The sequence below is a fragment of the Peromyscus leucopus genome, chromosome 5, assembly GCF_004664715.2.
Source record: "Peromyscus leucopus breed LL Stock chromosome 5, UCI_PerLeu_2.1, whole genome shotgun sequence".
Classification (NCBI taxonomy): domain Eukaryota; kingdom Metazoa; phylum Chordata; class Mammalia; order Rodentia; family Cricetidae; genus Peromyscus; species Peromyscus leucopus.
Window position 1 is genome coordinate 61,707,327 of NC_051067.1, and position 13,456 is coordinate 61,720,782.

At 41.7% G+C, this 13,456-nt stretch overlaps 1 protein-coding gene across 23 annotated transcripts in view; it reads left to right on the forward strand.

The window, feature by feature from the left end:
- Celf2 (CUGBP Elav-like family member 2) overlaps nt 1–13,456 on the forward strand; it is a 640,994-nt gene that overhangs the window by 307,177 nt on the left and 320,361 nt on the right. For 2 of the 23 annotated variants that reach the window (XM_028892116.2, XM_028892107.2), the window contains exon 1: nt 6–492. The exons of 17 other annotated variants lie outside the window; for them this stretch is intronic. Coding sequence is in view for 3 of the 6 variants with exons in the window: in XM_028891979.2 (XP_028747812.1) it covers nt 12,811–12,884 (74 nt within the window). In the remaining 3 variants the exon portion in view is untranslated. Of the gene's footprint in view, nt 1–5; nt 493–12,583; nt 12,885–13,223; nt 13,389–13,456 lie in introns of those variants that run through there. 4 more of the 23 variants (XM_028892021.2, XM_037206440.1, XM_028891979.2 and 1 more) reach the window with 3 other exon arrangements.

Genomic DNA, 13,456 nt, shown 5'->3' on the forward strand with positions numbered 1-13,456 from the left:
TCCTTTGTTTTTAATATAGGCTTTTCTAGTTCCGAGAGCTGGTGGAGACACTAATCTTGCCCCGAATCAAGCAGCTTCCTTATCTTAGAAGAGAAGGAGGAGGAAAAAAGAATCTGAACAGAGAGGGGGAAATGAAATTGAGACCAAGAGATTGGGGGAGAGAGAGAGAGAGAGAGAGAGCACAAGAGAGAGCCAGGGAGAGAAAGGAAAAGGACTGTTGTGAGGGAGTTGGATGTGTACTAGTTGCCTTTTGAAAGCAGACCATGCATTTGCTCCCTGCTATCTATGAGCAGCCAGTGGATGTTTTAAGGGTTCCGAATCTGGCTGTTGGTTCGTCTTTTCCTTTGCAATGTCTAAGCCTCTTTCATTATTATGCACTCTGCATGGAATAATCACCGAAAAAGGAGCTGAGGAGACTCCATATTAGACTTGCGTTCCAAATACCACTCTAATCTGGACTTAGCGACCTAAATAGTCCTTCTGTGTTATCAGGTTTGGATCACTTTATCCTGTTTGCCAAAATGTGTACCTGTTTGGAGACCTCTGTTCATGCATGGCGTCCTGGGTCTTCATGTGTGGGGAAGCAGATATCTGCTTCCTGCATGGGTGTTGGGGTTCTATCGTAGACCAAGAAGGAGGCACAGCTGACCTTTGGGGAAGCTGAGAGAGAATTATGATAGAATTGGCATTTTGCTTTTTAAAATGCAGTCTTTTGTTTATTTGCTAGCAGACATTGTAGCACTGAATACATCTTTGGGTCTGACAATGGGACCGGTCGAACAATGGAGCTGTCAAACTAGCTTAATGCATGTCTGGACTGTTTTTTTTTTCTGTGTGTGTGTGTGTGTGTGTGTGTGTGTGTGTGTGTGTGTTCCTCAACACCCCTTTTTATCTCCTATAATCTTGTTTGTATGGACTATCAGAGTGAAGAGCTTTGGGTCTGCTTATTTGTGGTTTTATGCTTTTAAAAATTTATTATCTACCGTTCTCGGAGCTTTTTGCATTTTGCAGTTACGTTGGCTGGATTAAGTTAGAGATTTATGGCTTGCCTGTCTGTTAACTACCGAAAGAAAACTTATTGATTGAGAATGCTTGTAATACTATTATCATTGTGGCAAATGCCTTGTTGATCAGACCTGCTTCTACTGTACTTAATGCTTAGGGTTTTAAAATGTGCCCTTTTCGGGGACTTATGGAATGTAGCATGAGAGAGAAGTGAACAGGGATATGTTTAATGCTTAAGTAACCAGCATTCCTAGCTTTTAGCTTCTCATTTGGCATCCATAGATAAACAGTTTAGAAATCCAAGGACAAGTAAGAACTTTTGCCTTTATAATTTTGATCACAAACTGTTGTTCTGTTCCTTCGTTGTGTTAACGGCTTTGGTGGAATATACTGATCTCTGACTTAATGCTTATATTCTTATAAACTGCATTTTTTGCAATGCAAGCATTTCACGCCTATTCAGATGCCCTTCATTTTATAAGATAAACACTGGTGTCTAAGGTGAAAATTATGAGACTGGAGAAGAGAACATGGAAAAATCTGGTTCAAACTTCTCAAATGTTGAAACCATTTTTATTACACATTAGATGTAAAAAGAACAGATCGTAAAATAGTAAGTAATTGACTTACATGAAAATCCTCTTCCTAAGGTTGATGTCTATGAAGAATATATATTTACAATGTTTTAGTGCTTTGCTTGATGTACTGTTTGTGCCAGATCAATATATTATATATATATATATATTAATAAATTCATAGAATAAGACTAAGGGCCTAATTTGAGAAACAAAAGGGGAATTGTTGAAATGAATAAAATTGGTTTCAAATATTTCCTGATAGATTTTAGTTCAAACTGACGATGCTCCCCCTCAATAAGGAAGGAGATGTATATATTATTCATAAAAATACAGTTATGAAGTAGCAGTTATTCCTTATATTTGGACATGAATTTTAATTTTTTTAAACTTAAGGTGAAATGTTATTAAATACTTAAGGTAGAATTATTTACATAAATGTTTTCGGTTACCCAGAATTGCCTTTGCAAGTTGAGATTTCCTGCTGGTAATATTTTCAGAGCTTAGGTACACCCAAAGCATGTGTGTGCGATGTAATAATATTCTTTAAGTTATCCATTGTGAATAGAGTGGATTTTAAAGGCATGCTTGTTATGTTCCCTTAGTTCCAATGGGATCTGAACTGCTCCTTGCATTGGGTATACCAATAATTGCTTTTAGGATGAGCTCGTAAAAGGTAATGGGTGAATCTTCATATCCGAGGCTAACCAACTGTTACCAGCACACCTAGGTTCCGCTTTCATGGGAAATTTTTCAATCTAAAACACAGGTTGCAAATCAGTGTGTGTGTGTGTGTGTGTGTGTGTGTGTGTGTGTGTGTGTGTGTGTGTGTGGTCTGAGAGGAAAGTAGTCTTCCATGCTTGCTAGATGCTTGTCAGAACCTCATTTAAATAAAGAAATCACTTGGAGACCACCGTGTTGAATTTTTGTTTTCTAAATTGGTAATTATTTAACTGTGATATATTCACTTAAATTTCTGAGTGCTCACAGTTAAGCCGGAAACAGGGGAAATTCTGCTTTCCTCCCTTCTCTGGTGCTTTGATACATTATGAGTTTCCAGAATTTGGGGCCCCAAATGTCTCCCCCACCCAACATGCAATTCCAGCATCCATCATACAGAACAATGTGTTTTTCTCTATGCTAATAGAAAAAGTATATTGTTGGCAAACTTGTCTCTTCTCATATCTACAAAAGTAACAAGATAATGTATCATGTTAATCACTCTGTGGGCAATGATTTTCCAGGATGGGAACCCAAACAAGTGTAGAAATAAAATTTAATTCTAAACCTCAGACCTGAAGAAAAGGAATAGGCAGAGATTCAAACTGGTAAAATGGTTTCTTTCACTGGAGAATAACAATTGCACCCTGAGCCCCTTTATATAGGAGCCTCAGGAGTATTTACATAAATGTGTACAGCAGACCACAGAACACGATCTATAACCTCCCATGTATTAAAATTCTTTTCTTTGTAAGGATGGAGCCTGACAACATTTCTTTATTGGCTCTTCTTCTTCTTCTTCTTCTTTTTTTTAATGTGACTGGATTAAAATTGCAAGATATCCTTTGGGGACTGGAAAAATGACAAAGAGCATCTGACTACTATTCATATCTGGAACTTTATAGCAAGTGTGAATTGTGCTTGAATACCTGGGAAGTCGTTCAAAGAGTGAATCAATACTAATTATTGTAATCAGGGGGGTTAATTAGGTGAAAATGTAGCTGATGGAAAGTTCATTGCTCACAGCCCTAGAAACACCCAGGTTGATGGAGGGAAGGTGAAATGAAAGAGGAACATGGGACATGGGGATGATTGCTCAGTGTGGAAGGTGCCAACATTTGTAAGGAAAGACATAATTTGCTTTCTTATCATTAGGATAGTGATGAAATTAGAAATGTCCAACCTTTTTGTAATGTAGATATTTGAATAAAAGTTACGAACAGAATGCAGTTTGCCCAGCAGCACCTTTGTTCTGTGGCATTTATTTACCCTTCTTACCACCGTGACAAGTTCAAGTCTACTTAGTGACAGTAATGTCTTCTTGAATTGCATCGAACAGCTTTCCCATAATTTCTTTATTTTGCTAATTCCCAAGGGACTTGGTGGCCAGGGAGAGACTCTTCTTTCTCATTTCCTGAAACTACAGATTGCCTCTTTAATTATTGGACTTGCGAGTTTTTCTGAGTGAGATAAGGTGATTTTTATTCTGTAGAAAAGACAAAGCTGTGGTGGTATGAAATAAATTATAATTTTGTGGGATTTTTCTCAACTGGCATTAGGAAGAGGCTGCCAGAGAAAGAAGGTAGTGTGAGAATGTGAAGATATGAGGCATTATCTTGTAGCCCACTCAGAGCAAAAAGTGAAGTATTGGAGAGTTGGGGTGCCTTTACAATCACATGGCACAATGCAACAAAGGTGGTGTGTGTGTGTGTGTGTGTGTGTGTGTGTGTGTGTGTGTGTGTGTGTGTTGAGCTCCACTCAACTTAGCGTTGCTGCTGGTGGAGTCTGGCCTGGTGAAAAGTCCATTTTGTTCCCAAATATACCTTCATGCATCATGGAAAGGCATTAGAAATGATCACATATGGGTGTGCTCATCTTTTCCATAGCTTTTCTTCTTGTGACCCACCCTGGTACATTTCCCTGTATGTCAAAACTAAGTTAACAGAAAGTGGCATCTGTAGAGAGGATGGACCAGAGTGACATGTATCATGAGGGCAGCTTGAGCTTCTACTGCCTTGGCACACTTCAGGCTGATCTGCCCATTGTTGGCTACACAGGATCAGGATGAATCATTGGAGTTTATGAAGCAGAACTATCAAAATGCCTCTAAGAAATGACAACAACAAAAAAAAATCAGAATTTACCTGTAAAAATTATTCCACTCAACAAAGTTTGTTGTGGTTGCAAAGAGGAGCTTTGCATACTGACTGTACACTTGAGGTTCATGTGTTTTGTTGCTTTGTTTTTTATTTTTTATCTACATCTTGAGAAAGCTCGCAGTTGCAATCAGTATGAACTCTGTATAGAAGTGATGCTGGCTTCTATCAGGGAAGTGAGTGGTCTCTGTATAAATCTACCCACATTTTTTCACCTTCTTGGGAAGCCACAAATCTTGGTCCTAAAAAAGGGCCACAGGTCTTATACATTTTATCATTCCTTTCCTTTGAATGGCATTCCAGGTCCCCTTTCTTCATAAACAGTACCCCATCTCTTCCATCTGCATCAAGCTTTAGAGACATCATTGAAACTCTTATGCTATAAGATTAAGACTGGCTTTCTCTCTTCTCAACTGCCATTTTTAGTTTCTGACAAAGATTGGGATATGAGATACTATTATAGAAAGAATACAATTAAGGCTTATTCACAGTTGCTCTTTGCTTGGCATTACATTAAGTGATTCTGTTCATATCATCTAATGTAATTCTCATAGATACCAAAGTGGTCCTTATAGTTGTTCCCATTTTAAAGATGAAAAAACTGAGAGAGAGAATAGTAAAGTCACACAGCTAGAGTCATAGAGATCATAGTAGAAAGGACTACAACTCAAGGCTCAGCTAAATTCCTTCTCTGGGCAGAGACAATTTGATTTTTGCTTCTCAATTTTTTTTCCTGTTACTGTAAATTGAATCTAGGATTTTGAATATGGTAGGTAAGGGCTCTATCACTGCACACTATCCAACAACCTCTACACCACACCTATTGTTTTCTTTTGAGACTGAATCTCACTAAGTTGCTCAGGATGGCCTTGTAGCCTAGGCTGATCCTCCCAATTCAGTCTTCTGAGTAGCTGGGATCACAGGCCTATGTTACCAGGCCCAGTAATATGCCATTAAAAAAAATAGTTGTTTGTATTGTTTTTAATTGTATATATGAGTATTCTGGGTATGGGTATGTGCATGTGAGAGAGTTGCGGTATATGCATATGTGGTTATGCATTGAATACCTAGGAGATGGAGTTGCAGATGGTTGTGAGCCACCCAAATGGGGTGCTGGTAACCGAACTCTGGTTCTCTACATGATTAGTATATGATCTTAACCACCGAGCCACCTGTCCAGCCCCAGGTATTTGCCGTCTTAAAACCTATTTTGCAGCACTCCCACCATATACTTTGGTTGACACATGCATTTCATTTGCCATTGGTAAAACTTTATCAGTGGACCATTCATTACTCAAGATCTAATCAAGACACCAGTCACAGCTAATGGTTTTAGCTGTTCTGTTTTTCCTGAATCACAGTTCTTATAACTTTACTTACTTCCCAGCGTCAATTTTTGGGACAGTGTAGGATTTGTGGGCCAGAAGGAAAACAACAACAATAAAGGAGAAAGGATTAAGGGAATAAGGAAGGAAATTGTTTGAAAGCATCACTGCTTGTGAATTCTTACTTGCTTACCTTAGTTTTTATAAGGTCTTTGTTGTACTTTTAGACAGGATCTTCATATACAGCCCATGATGGTTTCAAACTTCATATCCTCCTGCCTCAGCTTCCCACACACTGGGATTTATAGGAGTATGCCACGACACTTGGCACTCATGAAGTCTCAGAAGGAAGTATTCTTGGACTTTAATACACACAATAGCAACTGATGTTGGAAAAAAAAAAAAACAAGAGAGAATTTTAAAGCACCGTGGATTTAAAATGTGAATTTAAAAAAATGTCATATTTTAGTCATTACCAATCAAACAACATACGTACAGTGTTCAATAAAAGACTCTTTGGCCATCAAATAGCTCCAAGATGCATGGGGAAGAAAGAGAAAATGATGGCTGGAGGAGGATTAGCAGTAAAATGCACATAGATGGGAGTTGAACGTAGCTGTGAAGGATGTACAAGGTAGAAACAAGGAAGGGGGTAAAGAAGATGTCTATCTTTGTTACTAAAACCAAGCAAAACAAACTTCCAAGCTTAGTCACTTTTCTTCCTCAATTCCCAAAGTCTCATCTCTCCTCCTTTCTTTCCATATTCCTCTAAAATAGGGCAAATGTAGCTGTCACTAGTAAGAGAGAATTGGAAGACTTGAGGACTAGGTAACAGCTTTACACTCAACAATAGAGATAAAGAGCCAAGACAGAGAGAAGACATACACATTATATTCATCCTGGATAGACAGTTAGACTACTTCTATGAAATGGCAAAATTTCCATGAAGATTTTGTGGTTCTCCTAAGAGAAAGAAAAAAACAATTCCTTTAATAGACTTATTAGGAAAGTTAAATAGTGATTTGGGATCTTCAAAAACTTCTCTTATAGAATCAAAGTGGTTGCATATTTGAACTATTATTATAGTGGGAAATTTTTCCTGATCTCAATTGCTTGATATATTTTCAACCTACACATCACTTTAATTGCTCAGTTATATAATCGCTGTAATAATAATTAGGCTAACACATTATACTTATCTGAGGATCATGACAAGCTTTGAATTGTCATCCATTCATCTCTACTAGGAAGTAATGGCCACACATAAGACAAAGGTCTAGCTGATGAATCAGAAAAATTAAATGACTTTGTCTCAGTGTTCATCAAATTCTTTGACAAAGTGAAATTCAGAATCCAACAGGTTTGGTCTTTAAATCTCACTATCTTTTCACTCAGTTTGAAAGAACTATTTGTCCTAAAGGGTCTGATCTGTAAACACCAAAGCAGATATCTTCTGATCTTAGGAGCCCAGATGTCCTTGCTGGGGATCAGTTATCACTGTGAGTAAAGTGGATTCATGTGCTTTATTTCATAGAAACCCAACCTTTTAGTCTCTTAATCCTCAGTCTTCCAGTTGTATTTGCTCAGGAAAAAGGAGCCTCACACAAGTCAGGCAGGCCGATTGTCATTTTCCTTGGAGATTTTGATTCTGGATAAGATCTGCCTCAGTCGTGCCCAAGCCGAAAGCTTCCCACATGCATTTGTCCATTTCTTTTTATTTCGTGCCCACCTGTTCCTGCTCTCTCTGGGACCTCTTGTTATGTCGGCAACTGCGTCCTCTCAGCTGTTGCTGCTCAGCTGTTGTATTTTGTCAAGCAGCGATTTCTCCTTTTGAAAATTTGACAACTTGGGAGAGAGTCAGATAACTTTCTGTGGATTAGGGAAAACATTCAGTGGGGTGGGGTGTTGATGGGTGGATTGGGAGGGAATTAGAAACTTCATTCTAATAAAGTATAAATTTTATTCCTGCCGCCAGGCTGGCACCAGATAAGGGCTCTAGTATCATTTGACAAATCTCGGTAACTTCCAAAGGATACTGGAACATTCCTTCAAAGGCTACCCCTAGTCCCTCCAATGCCTTCCGTGTGCAAATCTCCATGCTAGACAAGGAAGTTTTTTTTGTTCTTCCCAATGTTCACATCCTATTTTCTTGCCTCATGGTATACAATCTCCCATCCTCCCCCTTGTTCCTCCTGGCAGTGTCTGGAAAGGAATCCTGCTGCTCCCTATAGAGACAGCTGTTGCTACTTCAGAAACCAGCCTAGGTCAAGGCAAGTGAAATTTGATTTCTGGTACAAATAAGTAACCCTTCGGCCAGCTCCTCTCTCCACTTTGGTAGCTGCTACCCACCTCCTCAGGCACACAGCTGTAGAGGAGAGTGCAGACGTTGTCTGGCTCCCATTTGGAAGAGAGAAAGAAAAAGCAAGGGGGAACAGGGAAAGGAAGAGAAAGCTGAGCAGGGAAAGAGTAAAGGCTGCAGGAGTGGTGGAATGGAGAAAGGAGAGAAGGGAAGGGGCAGGTTAGTTGGGGAAATGAGGCGATGGCTGAGCTCTGGGTCTGAAAGACCCAGGATGTTAACATTCTCTGCCCTTGGAATGGGAGCTCCTGACAGCCCTGGAGGGGCATCTCATTTTCCAGTGCGAAGGTAGGTATACAAAGAAGCAGCTTCCGTTGAAGGGCCTCTTCAGAAGGAATAGAAATTCACCCTGCTGCATTTGGGCTCTATTAAAAACAAATTGAAACAATAACAACAGCAACCACAACAAATAAGATTGCACTACATTGTGGACACTGTTCTCCAGGAAGATAGACTATTTAATATTCCCTTAGAAATGTAAAATGACTGTTTAATAACTACTTCATCTGCATGGGTATTTACTTTTACCTGTCTAGTTGTAGGAATGTGTTAAGAATGCACTCAATATGGGGAGAACAGACCAGACGTGATAGTTTTAGATTTATGATTAGTGATAAGTTTATTCTTAAGTGATGACCTTTATGGAAAAAAAAGCTATATTTATAATGTATTGCTTAAGGACTTGTTTGGGGTTGTTTAAAACGTTTTTTTTTTTTTTTTTTTTTTTAAAAATCATTGTTTATTTTTGTAAGTTGTTATCGAAAACTGGAGTGAGTCAAGAATAAAACATGCCCACAAAGTGAGATACTCTCTCAGGTACTTAAAATTCATGTGGATTTCAAGTTTATTGCCTGGAAATGATGGAAAATCTCATAATAGGCCTGCATTTCTTGCTCCAAATGGCTCTGAGCACATTGGGCTTGTTATTTTTTTTTTAACTGAAACAACTATGTTAATATAATTTGAATTCAAAAGTGTGATAGGGAAAAGATGTTTTGGCCTTTGGTTTGTATTGAGTAGCCAATAGTGAGGGTAGTAAAGAAATGCTTTTTAAAACGGGGCATTTGGTGTCCAGTGAACAATACTAACAGATCTATGTTAATTGCTGATGGCTAATGCTTTTAAAGGTACAATTATGTGGGGAGTTAAGAATAGGAATAATAAAAGATAGAAATTTGTCTTATACAACGTTATCTGCAGAAGAAGAAAATAAACTTCTTTTATTATGAACATTAATCATGGCCTGTCAGGTGTCAGTTTTCAAATCCTAGTATGCATTTTGCAAAAAAAAAAAACGTTGAAAGATTCAGTCAGTGGAATGTATTCTGGTTCATTGCCTAGAGTGGCAGGGAAAGGAGTCTTCCATTTTAAGCCATGTGCACTCTTATGTGCAATGCGTTTATTAGCACCCTGTTTTATTGAGAGTTGTTTTGAACACTAGTGATAATTCAGTGCTCAAACAATGGCCATTGGACAAAACGGTATGGGATGCTGAGGAGGGAAAGGGGAGCTGAAACAGCACAGTGTGCCTTGCCTTGGAAAGCCTCATATAAAATGAGGTCATTCAGAAACTTTCCCTTGAAGTGCTTCCAATTCTTGAATTGCCTTTTGTTTGGGAAATGAATAGCAAGTTGATTAAAAAAAGGAGACAATTAGGGGAGGTAGGGGGATGGGATAGAGAAGAGCTTAAGGTTTTGTTCCAATGGAGCTAAAACTACGAAGAAACTTCATTGTTCCTGCTAGCCTGGTCCCCAGGGATATCTGCACAGGGTGGTGTCACCAACTAGTTCATGTCCACAAGAGAGACCCTGTTAATGTCCCCATCCCCTTTCACTGCTCTTGATAAGATCCTTGGCTTGAAAATCGCTCTTCATTGAAACCAAGTGTTCGATTGTGGCCCAGAGAAGCTGTCTGCCAGTTAATTTTAACTGCCAAAACATGATACCTGATGGCTCACTGCTGTATGGCAATCTAAAAAGGATCCTTGTCGAGTCCTTTTGGGGTGGGCTTCCCCCCCCCCCCCCCGCTTTTTCTTCTTTTTTCAGCCAAAGCAGCAAAACGAGAAATTGAAGCTTTTCTTCAAGAGCTATTTTGCTGGGTATTTTATTTTTTATGTTTAAGTTGATTTTTAGAAGCGGGCAGCATGCATGTGATGTGATCATAGAAACTGAACAGACACGAGAAATAAAAGCTGTCATTGGAAGACTTCCGCGTCACCTGTCAGGTGGGGGAGTGTGCACATTTTGCTTCCCCGTGGCTTCTCCATCAGGTGCCTATGCACTCACGCCATTATTTGTGTATTTGCCAGCCAGAGTGCTTAAACTCAGCTACACTCTGTGGCTTTTCTCGGTTCACATCACCACATTCCATGTATTGTGGTTTTCTTTTATTTTCGACCCTGGTTTTGCTTAGCTTCAAATGGCCAAAGCCAATGTGCTTTGAAAAGCATGCTACACTGTAGTTGTTAAATAAGGCAATAACCTATGCACTTGTAATTCTCTCCCTATGACCTACTTACATCCTACTTCACCCTCCTTATAGTATGATTAAAAGCTGCTTTGAATCCACTATTGCCTCAAGGGATTTGAGGCTAGAATTTAACAAACTGCTGAGAAGGCTTAAGTCAGTAAGAGGGCTTCCCTACAGCTTCGCCTAACTAATTCACACGCAATTAAAGAGAAAATAAATATTTTAGAAGTGTGTATGTTGATGAAGCACTTTCTACCTTATAGAATAGAGGTACATGTGGAGCTTTATTCTGTAGCTGATTTGAAAATGCTTTCCTTTTTAGTATGGTTGTGTTTTGTTTGTTTGGGAGGTTGGCTTTGTTCGATCTATCTTAAATTTATTATACAGCCAGCTCATGGTATGCATTCAGGATTTTGCAAATAATATAATAGACTGAGAATGGTCAAGATTTGTCTTCAGTTATTCAGCTAACTACTTCTATAAGATAATTTCAAAAGTAGCTGGCAATAGCTTGGTAAGGAATAAAAGCAGGTTAGAATTAGGGGGGAAAGCTTGGGTATGGTTTTGTTCTAATAACTCATTTTTGGTGCTGTTGTCTGTCAATTGATTATAAACCGGGACCTGGCTCCTCCAGAAAGGCAAAAGTTCATCAACTCTTCCATTTTAATTACCTTGCAGTAAGGAAACTAAAAGCCAGACAGGTTGTTCAGCTGAAGAGGGAAGTCGAATCAATTAAGTTTGTTTGTGTGGATTTCACTGAATAGCATAGGTCTGCTACCCCATATTGCTCACTATCCCATCTGAATTTAAAATTGACACATAACTATTTTGTCTTATAATCTCCAAGGAGAGTTTCCATTGTCATACAAGAAATTGATGAGGAAAAATTAAATCCTTTCTTTATATTGTGTCATATAAATTTAACTATTGTTCACTTAGTTTAACTATTTGGCTACCATAATCCAGGCATTCCTTGATTTGTGTGTGTGTGGGGGGCGGGGGGGACGACGACCAGCTCCTCAGTACAATGCTCTGGTTTTCTTTAAAATAACAACAGCATTGAATAGAAATAAAAAATTCAAACAAAGCCATAAAATATATCTGTACTATGTATTATTATATGTACATATGCCTATGTGCACACATATATTTAGTGTATACATATGCATTACCTCAAAGTTTAAGACATGTCATTTGAAAATGGAATAAAAAGTTATTACCACGAAGAGTAAACTATAAAGTGTCTAGTGTGCAATTTATGATATTGACTTAGAATATGAAATTAAACATACGTGTGTCTACACCGTGAAAAGTTTGCTTTAACCCAAATAACCAAACAAGCAAGCCACGTTATAAACTACTTTTCTTGAAAACTTCTGCTAAGCATCTATTCATTTGTCGCTTTTCCTCTCAATTCCGCGTACTCTGTCTTTCCACAAATCTCATGTGTGCCACGAAGTCACAGGATTGGCTTTTAACATTTGAGTTAAATCATAGGCAACGCCAATTTTGCAATTCACCCTTTTTCAGAAAAAAACCAAACAACTCGAAGTCTGGCTGTTTCTCTTGTCGTTTTAAGACCCTCTTATTTCTCGGTGTTGAAGTAGCTGCCGAAGGCGGCACGTTTGTCCTCCCATGTCACTTGGGGCCCTTTTCTCTGAGTTACTTCGCCTGGAGGAGCAGTTAGAGGATCCCGTCCCAGGGGCGGCCGGCCAGCCTCCCCGACCCCCGAGGGGCACGGAGGTCACTCGCGGGGACCGGTCTCCCGCGGCTTCGCACTCCGCGTGGCCGTGGGAACCGGGCGCCGAGCCGGGGACAGGGCGGCGGCGGCAGCGGCTCGGCGGGCGCCTCGGGGCCGCTGGGGCCGTGCGCAGAGAGGCCGGGGCGCCGCCGGGGCCGAGCGGGCGGGCCCGCAGGGGTTAAGCGTGGAGCGGCCGCCCCGGGAGGGAGCTCCGCCCCCGCCCGCCCGCCCGCCGCACCTGGCGCTCGGCAGCCCGGCCGCCCCGGCGCTGGCTCGCGGAGGGGATTGGTGGAGCGCGCGAGGAGAGAATGTGACAAGTGCCCGCTTCGGCGGCCGCCCGGGGAGGCCGCGCGCACCTGTCCCTGCCTGTCTCGCGCCGCCCGCGGCCGCTCGGACGCGCGCACAGCCCCCCGCCGCTGCCGCCGCCGCCGCCGCCGCCGCCGCCGCTGCGTGCGCTGAGACCATGACTTCTGCCTTCAAGCTGGATTTCCTCCCGGACATGATGGTCGAGGGCCGCCTGCTCGTGGCTGACAGAATGTGAGTGGCCCAGGGGCGGCCGTGCGGCGGCCGAGCGGGGCGTCGTCTCCTCAGAGGCAGCGGGCCGCCTCCCTTTGGCCGTCTTCTCTTCTGAGGACGCGGCCGGCCGGGACGGCGTAGGGCCCGAGCGGGGAGAGCGGGGCGAGCCGGGCGAGCTTGGGTGAGCTGGGGGAGCCGGCCCAGCCTTCCCCGGGCGTGCCGGCGCGGGGCTGGCGGGAGGGGAGCCCGCGAGAGGTCGCGCGGCGTCCCGGAGCCCGAGCTGGGTGCGGCGTCCTGCGATCATCGGACGGGCCGGCGGGGGCGCGGGGCGCGGGGTCCGGGGAGGGGCGGGCGCGTGCTGCCTTGCACGCTCGCTCGTGTCATTAGAAATGCGGGGTGGCCCGGCGGAACATCCCCGGCTCTTGCACTCCGTCCTGAGATGGGAGAAAGGAGGACAAGAGAGAGAAAGAGGATAATTACAGACCCCTTAAACTAGCCAGGTGTACTCTCTTGCAGAAATTAGAGGTAATTTTTTTTTTTTACGTAATCGGGACGGTTTTGTCTGATAGGCAGTCCATGGTTTAATAATTAAT